General features: G+C 32.9%; 3 protein-coding genes across 3 annotated transcripts; 2 read left to right on the top strand and 1 right to left on the bottom strand.

Moving 5' to 3' along the window:
• The first annotated feature begins 4173 nt into the window (after positions 1-4173).
• LOC125844666 (DUF21 domain-containing protein At5g52790) lies at positions 4174-7770 on the top strand. The gene is made up of 13 exons (XM_049523982.1): positions 4174-4389; positions 4560-4636; positions 4826-4909; positions 5004-5117; positions 5346-5432; positions 5626-5765; positions 5862-5949; positions 6064-6137; positions 6401-6591; positions 6714-6769; positions 6881-6927; positions 7017-7287; positions 7420-7770. Exons 1-13 carry the CDS (start codon positions 4209-4211, stop codon positions 7462-7464), a joined length of 1455 nt encoding a protein of 484 aa, XP_049379939.1. The 5' UTR covers positions 4174-4208; the 3' UTR covers positions 7465-7770.
• Positions 7157-10300, bottom strand: LOC125844665 (uncharacterized). Its single transcript, XM_049523981.1, has 2 exons — positions 8420-10300; positions 7157-7291 (listed from the first exon to the last, which is right to left on the bottom strand). The coding sequence occupies exon 1, from the start codon at positions 10272-10274 to the stop codon at positions 8424-8426; it is 1851 nt and encodes a 616-aa protein (XP_049379938.1). The 5' UTR covers positions 10275-10300; the 3' UTR covers positions 7157-7291; positions 8420-8423.
• Positions 10301-13451: 3151 nt separating this feature from the next.
• LOC125844667 (uncharacterized protein PAM68-like) lies at positions 13452-14137 on the top strand. The gene has a single exon (XM_049523983.1). It carries the CDS (start codon positions 13545-13547, stop codon positions 14100-14102), a length of 558 nt encoding a protein of 185 aa, XP_049379940.1. The 5' UTR covers positions 13452-13544; the 3' UTR covers positions 14103-14137.
• Positions 14138-15719: the final 1582 nt, after the last annotated feature.

Raw genomic sequence — 15719 nt, 5'->3', positions numbered from 1 at the left:
AGCAAATAGGAATATTTACCAAAAATACTGGCATTTTCGTATACTCCAAATTAATGTTGTCGAAACTAAGTACTAGTACTACGTACATAAAGTACTACAATGACTATTAATTTAAGCTAATGCCTAGGTAGTAATGTGCACACTCTCTTGATTGTTGGTATAATATGCTGTTTTGTTTAGATCATATATACTTTCGTCAATTTTATTCATATGCCTTTCAACTTACTCTTTTATGGTAAATTGATAATACATCGTTGCATGTTGAGTGTCAAATTACAAATAAGGTCTACGTATATTTGTATTTTCTCAAATCCCACTCGTGAAACTATATGAGATATGTAATTATTATTGTTATTTGTTGTCTTTCAGCTTACTTCATAATTAATTGTAATTACTTGAATGACATGACCAAGTTATCAAAAATAGACCAACAGAGATATGAATGGTGATGAATTCATACTTAAATCTACACCACTCATCCTAAAGAATCACTCCAAGAAAACTCTGAAAGTAAATAATGGGAGAACACGACATTTTTGTATAGACTGGCCTTTACCCCCAAAAGAGCAAGCATAATTCTCTTTTTTTTTTGTCTAATTTATCGCCGTTTAAGGCTTATAGTAAATATTATTACTATAAGTAGCATGACATAGACACGTGTGAGATGTGACACCAACGAGCTGGTTGCAAAAAATATATACTACTCCTTCCGTTTAAAAACAAATGGTCTAATTTGACTTGGAACAAAGTTTAAGAAAAGAAAGAAGACTTTTTAATCTTGTGATTTTAAATTAAAGTTGTGTCAAATGTACCAAAATGTTCTTTAATCTTGTGGCATTAAACATGCCACGTGAAAAATTGAAATTAAAGTATTATCAAAAAATGAAAAGGGTAATTCATTTTTAAACAAACTAATAAGAAATTGAGTCATTTTTTTTTAAAGAGAGCGAGTATAACTTTTTGGATCTAACTTATGCACTTTTATGCTAGATAGTGATTTGTACCAACTTTTATGCTAGATAGTGATGCTCCTCTCTGTGGTCGATATAAGTATAAAGTACTCTTTCTATCTCAAATTCTCAATACTCAATTAATGTGCAGTATTTACATGAGTTCAAATTCAAAAAATAAAAAAAGTTTGAACTTATAATATAAAATAAGTTATTACAAATTTATATGATTATAAATTACTTTATTTTTATATATAATAAGAGAAGGGGAACTTACATAAATTCATGGCCCTACTAATTAAATGCATGCATACCAACATATTTATTTGCATCAACCATACTATGATTGTATTTTAAAATTTATTAATTTATTTGTCAACTGCTCCAACATACATATATTTCAAAAGTTTTTTTAAAGTTAGATTATATTATAATAGTCTTACGAATAGTTGTTCTGTAGAGCAATATTTATTTGGGAGGATGATGATCTCACATTATTGTCCACTTCTGTTCATCTTCACATAGGAAAATACCACGAAAGTACCAAAGATGATATGGAAAATGTTTAAAAGAAATGACACTATCGAATAATGGTAACTGAGAAAGACGTCTACCAAGAAAATTTAATGAGGATGTTTACCTTTATGAGACTTTGAGTAAAAATATTAAATTGGTGTTAAATGGATCAGAGACATAAAAGTGTCCAGTTAGTGAGCTCTTGAGAGAGGCGATTTAACAAAATTAGTGGTCTAAAATTAAATTTTGATCTCTATAAAATTCATACTTCCTTTATCCCTAATTACTTGTCCATATTTTCTTTTTTAGTTGTCCCTAATTACTTGTTCATTTTGACAAATCAAGAAAGGACAAATTTTTATTTATCTATTTTACCCTCAATTAATTACTTTGAAAAAGGTAGAACTTCTTGAAACTATTAAGTTTTTAATTCATCCACTTCATAATTAATAGGGGTAAAATCGTAAACTCACAATGTCAATTATTGATTTCTTAATAGGTGTGCCAATTCAAAAGTGGACAAGTATTAGGGACAGAGGGAGTATATTTTTATTTGCAGATTATTCTTCTAAAATTTTAAGATGCAAAACGAAATCATGGCGAGTCATGCGTATTTTTTATTTACAATTCATTCTTATAGCTTTATTTAGACAACAGTGTTAAAACTGAAAAACGAATCCATCATACAAAAACAAAAAAAAATCTATGTAGAGGAGGAAAATTCATAAACAATGGAGATAAATATTTCAATTGACAAGAGATAAAACTTACTACAATTCGCTCATTCATTTCAACAATCTCAATTTCAAAACATATATATAGAATTTGAAATAATAATTGTATAAATAACACACAATTATATATCTATTTTTAAATTTTTTTTATAGTGATAGAGTAATAGAATTTGACATTTAAATCTATTTGCTTATTATACACAAAAATAATTTAAATATTTTATTTTTTTTATTACAAAATTGTTTACATTTAAAATCTCAAAAAATATTCATTTTCCAATAATAAAAAATTAAAGCATGCTAATACATCATTTATAAACTTTGATCCTTATAAGTACGAGTGTTCATAGTTCAGTTTGGATCGATTATTGGTGAAAATTAAAACTAATTTAGTCGGTTTTTAAATTTCTTAAACCAAACCAAAAAAATAGCCACCTGTTTGGTTAGTGTCGGTTTGGTTCAATTATTTTTGGTTTTTTCGGTTTGAAGTAATAAATTTGTTGAGGGCATACACATCTTGATAGACATAGAGACCTAGTACATGAAACATCCAATGGAAAACCACCATGGATTCAATTATACAATACTGGAGTTATTATTACGCGAACGAAGTGATTCAATTTAGAGAAAGTGTGATTACTTGATGTGAGGTATGGTAGATAAAGACTAAAGTAATGCATTTTGATGGACTTGAACTTAGGATTTTACTAGTTAATGGGCTAAAAAATAATAAAGTTAAAGACTTAAGTTAATTAAAATTTAACAAAATATTTATATCATGAATAATATATAAATAATCATAAAATTTATATAGTATAATTTCTCGGTTCGATTTGATTATTTTTGCGGTTTTTTAGTAAAATCAAACTTAAACCAAATAGTATCGGTTTCAAAATTTAAAACCTAACCAAACCACACGAAATAGTAATTTTTTAAATCGGTTTAATTCGAATTGCGATTTGATTTGATTTTTTAACCATAACCATGAACCGCCCTACTAAAATCGAGAACTTTTGTCCAATGGAATATAAATGTGAGCAAACCTTTCAACAATTTTTTTTATTACTAAAGTATGTACTGATGTAATATTCTTTGTCAAAAATGGTATAGCATATTAACTTTTCAAAATATTTGGTCAAAAATACTAGGCATATTATTAGTTAACTTAAATAGTCTATTTCCATATATGACTTTATGACAACAAAGCATCAATTAGTAGTGTTTTCTTTATTATGAAAGTAAATGTTTAGTAACAAAAATGGAAAATAGTAAACTAAAATCAACTAATATTAGAGTAAGGCAATTATGGGGGGAAGGGGGGGAGGGGGGGGTTTACAAAAAATAAATAAAATATATTGCTATAAAAATGAATGTTATCGTTATAGGTAATATGTTGTTATAAATTGGTACATTATAACATAAAAAAAAATCAATTTAAATCTTTTATTATCATTATAATAAAATATTGTTATAAATAATGATTATTACAGAGTAATTTGAACTTAGTGACTTTACCCTTAAGCTGCCCAAACAATATAGCGTTTTGTGGTAGAGAATTAATGAAGTTGATATATGTAGTAAATTTTGAAGTGTTTTCCGTGTCAATATGCACTAGCAAGTTCTCTGATTCGATGTGTCCCGGGGTCGATATCTTATTTTATGTTAATTTAGTTTTAAGGCACTTAATGGTACATAACAAAGCGCACAAATAGTCATTAAGAAATCTTAAGTGGGTTTGTTTAACCAAATTTGTTCAATTAACGAATGTATTAGATCATTAAATAATCATTTTACATGGTAAGGGTGAATGCCACGTATATAAATCTCAGATGATTAGATTTTAAAATTGAACAACTATTATATTAATTAATCCATCTCAACATTATTTATAAGAAAAATTTAACTTATCCATCTTTTCCTCATTATATAAATTGTAGTAGTTCTGTTCCGAATTCCAGTCTTTTGTACGTTAACAACATAAAAAAAAGTTGTCAAATTAACACAAAAAATGGCTGCAAATGATGTGCCATGTTGTGAAACTATGTTTTGGGTATACTTAATTATTTGTGTATCACTTGTGTGTTTTGCTGGACTTATGTCTGGATTAACACTAGGACTCATGTCTCTTAGCCTTATGGATCTTGAGGTTCTTATTAAGGCTGGTCAGCCAAATGATCGAAAAAACGCGGGTAATCCTTGTTTCGATTCAATAATTATTTTTTACTTGCTAGTCCTTACTAAAAAAAATGCGACTTTCCAATGAAAAGTTAGTCAGAAACGTTTCTAACAAGTCAATTTAGTGAGTGAGTGATGTGATGCCACTTTGAGTTCTAATTGTTCTGTTTCTAACTGATCACAGAGAAAATTTTGCCCATTGTGAAGAATCAGCACTTGCTCTTGTGCACCCTTCTAATATGTAACGCCATGGCTATGGAGGTATGTTACTAACCGCGATCCAATAATGAGTTCACGGGTTTGACATGTATATAAGTTTCAATTCAAACCCCGTTGTTTAAACTATCGATTCAGACCCTACAACGTTTAAATTTTGGATTCGTGAATGATTTTGTCTAGTGATGTACCATTTTTCGAGCTGATTAATGTTTTATTATTTTCATGAAACAGGCTCTTCCAATATTCCTAGATGCTTTACTTCCTGCATGGGGTGCTATATTAATATCAGTCACCCTCATACTAGCCTTTGGAGAGGTTATTTCTCAGGAATTTATGTTTGTTTAATTATAGGATTGAGCTTTTAAATAACTGAGTAATTATTAAACTTCAACTTTTTTGCCTCCCACAGATTATTCCTCAGTCCATATGTTCGCGCTATGGACTGAGCATTGGTGCAAGATTGGCACCTTTTGTTCGTTTGCTCGTCATAGTTGTCTTCCCTTTATCTTACCCCATCAGTAAGGTATAAAGAAACGATTTTACAAGTCAGTATATATATATACTGACTGTATAATAATTATTTTTTCAAATTTAATTTCTTGTAGCAAGTAGTATACCTTATTTTCCAAGTTATTTTATATATTTTACATGACTATGTGAAACTTTTATTATACTGTCGATGTATATAAAAGTTGTTTATTTGGGCATAGTCATGATCAACTATTTATGTTTGTTCACTTGGTCTGATCAGTTGTTGGATTTACTCTTGGGGAAAGGGCACTCTGCACTTCTACGTCGCGCAGAGCTGAAAATGTTGGTGAATATGCATGGTAATGAGGTTAGTATTTTGTACCTAAAATTTTCTTGATTTTAAGTTCTAAGACTAGACCAGCTCTGAACTACAAATTGGTTAGCAGTCTGAGGGGTATCTAAGATGAGTTATTTATCTATTGCTTTCGACTCAAACTCAATTAAGTACTCATATAATAAGACCATTAACTTTAAATCCTGGATTCGCCTCTTAATTACAGGCAGGGAAAGGCGGTGAGTTGAGCCACGATGAAACAACCATAATTGCTGGAGCATTGGACCTAGCTCAGAAATCGGTTAAAGATTCAATGACGCCCATTTCCAGAGTCTTTTCCCTTGATCTTCATTCTAAACTTACCGAGTATACTACTAACTCCGCCAATTTTTCCTAGCTAGCTTCAATTAGCACTTCATGTTTATATGTATAATAACCCAAATAATGTTTGATGATTCTCAGTGAGATGATGAATTTGATAATAAGCAAAGGCCATAGTCGCGTACCTGTATACTCTGGTACTCCAACAAATATTGTAGGCCTAATCTTGGTAAGTTTTTTATTTCCAGAAACTTTATAACTACTACTTCAATTATCACTCTCCAACATTTTCATTGCATATTTAACTTTTCTTCAATTTCCTTACCATTCGTACAACCTCTAGGTGAAGAATTTGATAAAATGTCGTCCTGAAGATGAGGTGCCAATCAAAGATCTCACTATAAGGAGTATACCAAAGTACGATACTATTTACTTCTTGCATTATTTGATACTCTTTTTCAATAAAGTACTCTAGCTGTTCCAATTTCAGGGGTTGATTTTGCTTAGATATGAGTCATGACTTATAAGAAAATAGTCGAGCTGATTTCTCATATAGTCAATTAACTAATAGTTATTATCTCAGAAAATCACTTGAGAATTCAACCCGAAAATAGTTGAAATAAAAGTCAGTCCACAGTGAAACGGAAAGTTAGACTTAATCTTTATTTGATCTCCTGCAGAGTCCCAGATTCGTTACCATTATATGATCTTCTTAATCAGTTTGAGAAAGGGCACAGCCATATGGCTGTAGTGGTAAAGAGTAGAAGGATCACTAACGAAACTGCAGAAAATGCCACTGCTAAACACGATATAATCAAGATAAACATCCTTCCGGCCAGTCCAATTCAACAGCTTCATGCATTTGAAAAGGGTACGTTATATATATTAGTACAACTAACTTACTTATTTCATGTTACAACATACCCAGTGTAGTCCGACAAATTCTGCAGGTAAAATTAATTAGTGATAAATTGGAATGATCTTTAATTTTAGGAGAAGAAGCAATTGGTATCATTACAATGGAAGATGTCCTTGAACAACTTCTGCAGGTAAAATTAACAATTCATGTTGGTTATATAATTTTATTTTTGTTTTTTCTTAACTGATAGTCAAATTGATTGCTATTTGTCTGCAATAACTCTTATTTTTTCTCCTGGAAGGAACCAATATACGACGAGACAGATGACTATGTTGATGTTCATAACAAGTATGTTAGCAATATCTGTTTACAGTATCTTAATTAAGAATGTCATAGTAACATATTGAACAATACACATTTGCTATTTTTGTGTCCAGAATTAGGATCAACATTCCTCCATCGATGATATTTTCACCTAGAAGATCTCCAGGAGCAGTGGCAACAGGGGCTACTAATTATAAACCAAAGTGGCAAAGTCCAATAGCGTCTCCAGTACATTCAAGTGCTCATCAAAGTCCTATGTTGCGCTCACCTGTTTCACCATACGTGCAGTCGCCATATATTGTGCCAAAACTATCCCCTGCACACTTAAATAGTACAAATTCTCCAAGCAGATTTTCACGCAGCTCTCCATCATCTAATGATCAGGTACCTGTAGATATCATTTAAATGATCTGACGGTATAAAAGAATCTTTTATATAATGTCACTGTATAGAAGCTAAACTCTCTAAAAGATTCATGAGTACCTTAACATTAACTAAAATTTAAATCTGTTTCAGGTTTCTCTGAAATCTTATGAGAAGTTGGACAAACACGGACTTTAGTACTTGGGGATATTCTGGATGAATATAATTTAGAGATGCATGTGAGGAGGAAGAGGATATTTTATGCAACATCATGGATGATACCTTTTCAATTTCAAGTTTGCAAATACATTTTCTTTTAAACGCCTTCCAAAAACTGCGTGCACAACATGATTGTTTACCTTTAAATCGGTGCAGTTGAATTTGTTAACATGGCTCAAGGACAAGCAGATTGAGATGACCAAACAATAAGATTGTTTATGCTAAATTGATTATAATTAGACATGATTAAGATAATAGGAGATAAATAACAAAGAAGTAATCAAATGGCAATATAAAGGTAATGAAGTAGATTTAGGGTAAGCTCGTACGCCGGGTTTTGACCCATACAATGATCACCTTTGAATTAAAGAAAATACAAGTATTAATTTGCACAGCATGAACTAAACTAAATAGGTTTAGGGTGTTGATTGCCTGTATCTGAAGACTGCAAATCATTGTTCATGCAACTCTTTATGTCATTTGAATATTTTACAGCCACTAATTTTACTTTCTAGATTAAATTAAGATAAGTAGAGGCAACCTATAAACTAATACTACTATGTTGGCCTATGTTGGCCTTCCAGCCACAAAATCAAGAACTTGGCAACACATCTTGTAGAGTTTGGCCAATTTTTTATTTTATTTTTTACAAGAGATCATGAAGAATAATTTACAATGACAAAACACAACCAAGTCGATGGATGTTTTCCATGTTATCCAGATTTGTACATACCATTTATCTGATAGAATACCAGATCAGTCATCTTTTATTCTAGAAATTGTAAATCTGCCCTTTCCTCAATTATATTATTCGTTATAAACTGCCAAGAAAGGTGATGTCGAATTGAGCAAAACTAAATTTTAGGTTCCACCAAAACTAGAGTTGTGGGAGCTAACAGAAAACAGTAAAAAAATCTATAAGCTAATACAAAACCTGGCTAATCCTTGGATGCAACCCGCTGCTTCTTCCATTTATAAGCAGAAGCCAAAATGTTAAGATTGTTCGCCGGCATTTCTTCAGGGAAAAGATAGTCTATGTACTCCTCGTAGACTGCTGGACCATCCTCCATGTCTATTTGCCTTCTCTTCTTCAGTTTCTTTGGTAGCTCACCAAAAGTGTTTTCAATATTTAAATGTTTCGTGCGGTTAAGAAGTCTTTCGTATAGTGCTCTTGTTCTTTCAAATTCACCCTCAGAGATCTCAAAGTCGATGTAAGCCTTCCATAGTAACTCTGGAATATCCAGTGCAGGTTGATCAATTGCAAGTTCAAAAACAGCTCTGGCTCTCTCTGTTTCATACAAGGACCTCTCTAACTCAGCGAATTTGCTCCAAGCATAGCAGTTTTCAGGTGACCATTCTAAGTACTTCTCATAGAGCTTTCTGCAACGATCTATATTCCCCAAATGCAGCTCTATTTCAATGTACTTCTTAAATATCTTGTCTTTAGGAGCCCTACCAATAGCTTCTCCAAGTAAAAGCCGTGCCTCCTTGAGTCTTAACTGCCGAATCTCAAACTGGGCAGCCAACAACCAAATCTTTGCAAATGAGAACTTGTGATGCGGAATCAGCTTAAGACACTCCCTGTAAACATGTCTGGTCCTTTCCATGTCTTGTGCATCAAGCTCTTCATATAATGCATAATTAATCCATAAGTAAATGTATCGCTGCCAATACCGCTTCTCTTCAGCAGGAGGAACATTAGCAATGGCTCTCTCATAAACCTCTCTAATCCTCTCTTTATTTCCAACGCTCTCTTCTAGACGAATATAATCAAACCAAGTATCATAGTTACGTGGATTCATCTTGACTTGATCCTCATACTGAAACCTCTCTTTTCCAACTATAGTATCCTCAATACCTTCCCTATCACCATACTGCTTTTCAAATGCAACAAACTTGCTGTACAAATCCTCAGCTTGCCCTTTCGGTATGTGATCAAGGGCAAATTTATATATGCACCTTGCCCTGTCCGTCTCCCTACACTTGTCCTCAAACTCTGCAAATGCCACAAACAACTGCTCAGCTTCCTCGTCATCATCTGCCAACTTATCCACAGCCCTCTCATAACAACTCCTTGCCCTCCCAATCTCCCCGTTCTTCATCTCAAATTTTGCGAACCTAATCCAAGCAATAACTTTCGGATGACACTGAACCAATCTCTCAAAAATTTCTCTTGCCCTCTCTATTTCATTATACCTCAACTCAAACTTAATGTAAGACAACCACCCTTGCTGGTCCGGCATCCACCCCATCCACCTCTCAAAAATACCTCTTGCACCAGCTACATTGCCAAGCATCTCTTCCATATGAATATACTTGTACCACAACTGATCAACCCTAGGCAAACGGATAACAGCTCGATCCCATAGATTGCGAGCATGATCAACAAACTTATTCTTCATCTCCATATGGACATACTTCAACCAGATGGTATGGTCACGGTTAAGTGCATCGACTACAAGGGCACGTTCCCAGATAGAACGAGCACGCTTCAAGTCGTTTTGTGATTCTTCCCATTCAGCATATTTCACCCACACACTCTTGTTCCAGCCTACACGGCTAATTAAGGATTCAAATTCCTTTCGCTTGCGAAGGCGGTAATCAGCTACTTCTGTTTGGTCAGTGATTTTCTGGTTGGGCGGTCTGATTTCTGCCTCTTGACGTTCCCTAGCTTCTCGGAGGATTTGCTCCGACGTGATTTGGATTGGGGCTGGGGTTTTGTTCTTCACCCGCCTAGCCATAGCAACCTTTACCTCCGTTTCCTTACGAGTGAGGTAACCCGAAGCCATTAATTGAATGTTGAATTTGTAGAAAAGATGGGAAATAAACGTGACAATTTTTTTTTCCCATAAGAGAAGGCTTTATATAACATCACATAGGAGTTTTTTCCTAGTTGGTTAAGGTAAACTTTTTCCCATTCAGTTTAGGTAAAAAAAAATTCCTATTTGTAAGGCATCCTTTTCTTATTCGGTTAAGGTTTACGATTTGGACCAATAATAATTCCTTATTTCTAACTATACCCTTTAGAGATTAACTTGTGTCCACGGTCAGTGGAATTCTTTTTACACTATCTAAGTCGCACAAAATGTAAGTTTTTAAATTTGTTTATTTTTTATTTTATAGAATATAAATATTAAATATAGTAGTATAAGGCAACTAGGACTCAAAATTTATTTTATCAAATTAGTTTAGCATTTTATTTTTTGATTTACCTAAAATATTTCATCGTTATTTTTTGTTTCATCGTTCTCAAACTTGTTTCAGTTGGTGTTGTATCTTGAACATCCGTAATGGGAGGCCCTCAGGTATCTCTTCTGTGACACATTGCTTCCAACAAACTCAATATCTATATGCATGATGACATATATCGTTTTACTTTGGGTATATATATATCCCAAGTCTCGGGGGAAAGGAATTTGAAGGGCTAGGGCGGGCCAATCCTTCATTTGGAAGGGCCTGAAAATGCTTAACTCAACCCAATCCTAGAAGGGCGGAGGGCTAGGGCGGGCTAGCCCTTCTCATTTTTTTTCTTTTCAAACTTATAATTATATAACATCAAGAAAATGAGAAGATTTTCAAATCAAATATGGCAAACAATGGTGTTGTTTCAATAACACTAGCAAAAAATCTAGTGTAATTAACATGTATCTCGCATACCATATACGCCAGCGAGATAAGAGAGTGACAAGCACGATGAGAGGGAGGTGAGGGCTCGAGATTTGTCTATGTATCCTAGATACATGTGAATCTACTTGGATAGAGTGTATCTAGAACAAATTAACCTAGTTTTGAGTCTATATATTCTGAGATACATATATCTGGACGTACCAGAATCTAGTAAGATTCATAATATACAACATAGCGTGTATTTAAGTAATTAGATGATATACTAGTGAGATTATTGTAAGTTGCCCTTAAATAAAAAGTTTTGGCTCATGGGTCAACCCCGACCCGACCCCGATCAAGCCTCAAGGGCCAAGAGCTTATAAGCCCTAGTTTTAAATGGACTTGAAAATTCCTATCCCAACTCTACCCCAATAACAGGTTAGGTTGGGTCGGACCCATAGGCTAAGCCCGTTTTGGAGGCTCTATCATTAAGGTTTCTTGTTCAGAAATTATTCATTAATCAATGATANACATATATCTGGACGTACCAAAATCTAGTAAGATTCATAATATACAACATAGCGTGTATTTAAGTAATTAGATGATATACTAGTGAGATTATTGTAAGTTACCCTTAAATAAAAAGTTTTGGCTCATGGGTCAACCCCGATCAAGCCTCAAGGGCCAAGAGCTTATAAGCCCTAGTTTTAAATGGACTTGAAAATTCCTATCCCAACTCTACCCCAATAACAGGTTAGGTTGGGTCGGACCCATAGGCTAAGCCCATTTTGACGGCTCTATCATTAAGGTTTCTTGTTCAGAAATTATTCATTAATCAATGATACTGTAAGAGTATATGTATATATCAATACAATATATATATATATATATATATATACTGATTTAGTATCAATTAAGTGAAATTATCAGTTTTAATGATACCAATACAATATAAGAGAAATTACGTGGATAAACAAACATATACTAGTTAATTATCTAACACAGCTATAGTTTGAATTAATTACAACTCGCAACTTAATTTTAGTTATGTTTGTGTTGCCTCTCTCCTTTCTTCCCCTCTCCTCTTATATACATATACAAATACACATTATCAAATACAAATTATACATATAAATATATAGTTATATGACAAATATACAAGTACAATTGCCATTTCTCCACTCTATGCCCTCTCTCACTCACCTCTTTCCTCCTTCTCCCAATCTTGCTCGCCTCTCTCCTCCCTCTCCTAATCTCGCTCGCCTCTCTCCTCTCTCAGTCTCGTTCGCCATATATACGAATATATATGTATACCAATTACATATATACAATTATTTTGACAAATATACATATACAATTCGCCTCTCTCTACTCCCTGTCATCTCACGCTCACCTCTCTCCTCCCTCTCCCAATCTCGCTTGCCTATCTCCTCCCTCTAACATGTAGCTATGAATCATAATTAGTAAACTATAACTATAGAGCATAATTAAGCTATTTTTAAGTGACTACATGCGAAAATTCCCCTATAATATATGATACTGATTTAGTATCAGTTAAACGAAATTAGCTGGGGTATATAATGCAATTATTTAGTGGAGTATGAATGTAATGAGGTATATGTTTATAATTATTTTACTTTTATGAGGTATTTGCTTAGTTTCCCCGAAAAATTTCACACTCACATGATAGAAATTTCAGCCCATTTTCACATTCAGTTCAGTAATAAATGCATGACTAATGTGCATTGTTAAAAAAATCAAAAGGTTATTAATAATAATTTGTTAGAGTTGTAGTGTTTGATGCTTGTAATTGTTCTTAATGATATATTTTAAATTTGAGTATTATTTACGGTATATTTTTGAGTTTTAAATTGTGTGATGAATTGTTGAAATTCTAAGAATAAATTACTAAGTTTTGTTTAGACACTCATGTCAGAAATTTCAATGCATTTTTTACATGTATTTCAATTATATATGATTTAAAATTTAACCAAATTTTGTATGGACCTCGATAAAAAAATGCCTAAACTTTTACCTTAGCAATTCGTACTAATCATTAGATGAAAATGTTTAATGTTTGGCCTTCATAAAGACTATACTTTCAAATACGAACGTCTAAAGTTATGAAACTTCAAACATGACAATGTAACACTTTTTGTAAATACTCCTATTGAAAGAAAATAGTCTATCACAATATAAAAAAACGAGTATTTGTGCACTTCCCCTATAGAGATAGTTAGAGTAGAAAAAAATATCAAATGCATTATAATTCTTCATGTATACTTAATATATAACGTATACGCTATGTATATATATATATAAATATCTTGAAATTGTCCCTCAATGAAAGAAAGTAAAGATTTAGGCACAACCATTCATGTATTTGGATAAGACTACACTACTATTCATTTACAAAGTAACACAAACTCCATAAACAAAATTAATTAGCTCATATGGAAACTCTCATATGTCTTCAAATCCCAAATCTCTCCATTACAAACTCATTTCCATTGAATCAAAAACTCCCAATCCATTTTCATAAAAAAAGAAACAGAATTCCAAATCTCCAACGAACCACATGGAAATTGAATGCCGAAGCAAAAGGCTTCGGTAATGGAAAACCTGAAATTTCAAAAAAAGGGAACAGAAGGAACAATAACAACAATGACGATAACGACGAGAAAATCCCGACAGAGATATGGGAAAGGATTATCGGAAGGATTCTGTTTTACGTCGGAGCTCCGTTGATCGGCGGCGTGATTTTGCTGCAGATTTTCGATATTATAAAGCAGCAGAAATTGGTGGATCTGCCAATTTGGTTACCATTTTTGACGACGTTTATCACATTTGGGGCTTCAGCACTTGGAGCTGCTTATGGAACTTTGTCAGCCAGTTGGGATCCGGAGAAACAGGGCTCGTTTATTGGGCTAGACGAAGCTCAGAAGAATTGGGTTGATATGTGGGCTGAAGATGGTGCTGATGAAGAAGAAGAAAATAGGTGGATTAATTAAGAAATGTAAACTAATGATTATTATTCCTTAATTGAATAGGAGTAATTTAATCCAGTTTTTTTTTTGGTTGGTGGTTGTTTATTGGATAAGTGGTTGACAGAAAATTAGTGATTGGTTATCATATAGTTGATTAAATTTATAAATTTCTCCTCTAATAGATAATTAAGGGGTCGTTTGGTTTAGAAATAAGTCGGCCAATAAAGATGTATAGTACACTGTCTGTAACGAACCCGAATTCTCAACACAAATACTCGAGTATTATATAATCATTGATAACCAAATAACAAGGACAATACTTAAACGATTGAATTACAATGAAGATACTGAAATATAACAAGTAACTAAGATGGAGATAAGAATGGAGGTGAGAAGCTTAGACTCTAGAAGAAGAGGAGAGGATAAACATTTTCTTCAATACGCATAACCCCACAATCACTGACACTCTCTCTCTTTTGATGGAGCCACATCCACTACTTGATCCGGATCCCAAATTAACCTAACCCTATTGCTTGTTCTCGGTCAATAACTCTTTCCAGCCCAATACCTACTTGTGTGACATTAGTATCCATATTGGGTTGGACTTGGTTCATAACACTATCTCTCCTGGATTTCTCTTGCAATATTCATCAGTATTTCATTGTATATTGAATTGGTTTCTGCCACTCAATTACTTTGATGTCCAAGTCCAACTGTTGTCTGGTACTCCCTTCGTCTCATTTTATATGACACCATTTCTTTTTTTGTCAGTTTCAAAAAGAATGTTACATTTCTTTATATGGTAAGTATTTAAAGGTACAATTCTTTTTTTACCCTTGTTGGTCCCACTTAATCTTAAAGATAGTACTCCAATACATTTATGAGGAGAGAGAAAAGTGAGTCTACTTTTTAATATGACTATTTTGAAGGGGCAATTTGGTAAACATTTCAAAGTTTTCATTTATTTCTTAAACTCCATGCCCGGTCAAATGTTGCCACATAAAATGAGTCGGAGGGAGTATTATTTATTGGGAATTTTATCAAAATTTTACTAGTTTAGGAGTTAATTATTTAGATATGATCTAGTTCACAATATTACAAATTTTATTAGATTTTGACGCATCTAGATATGTGGACTTAAAATTAGATATAATTTATTTTAGATATATTGTATCCAAATAAATTTACATACATAACAAATCTTGTTTGCCACTCTCATATATATCTAGTGTGATTCGCATGAAATCTGGAATACATGATGTTGGTCTATTGAACATTTTAATATTAATTAAATTGTTATAGAATGTCCTAGGCTTATTATGCCTTTGTGAATATGTTGCAGAAAGGAATAAGGACTGCCCATTAGTGGTCTTTTAATTGGTGAGTTGCTCCATTTTGGAGTTAACTGCCGCATTACTCCATTTGTTGGAGTTAGTGTTATATTCAATTCCTTTCTTGCAATAGTCTTAGCCGTTGGTGCATTTGACCATTATTTCTCCATTATCTTATTCTTTACTCCTCCATTATCCTTGTAACCTATGTAACTCCTAAGGCCATTTATCTTCACTATTTACTATCCATTATCTTCCTATCAATTGGTAGGAAGACTTCCTCAATTATAAATAGTGATAGTCTTCATTT

The sequence above is a fragment of the Solanum stenotomum genome, chromosome 11 (genome assembly GCF_019186545.1).
Source record: "Solanum stenotomum isolate F172 chromosome 11, ASM1918654v1, whole genome shotgun sequence".
NCBI classification, from domain to species: Eukaryota; Viridiplantae; Streptophyta; class Magnoliopsida; order Solanales; family Solanaceae; genus Solanum; species Solanum stenotomum.
This window is presented reverse-complemented; position numbering and strand designations above follow the sequence as displayed.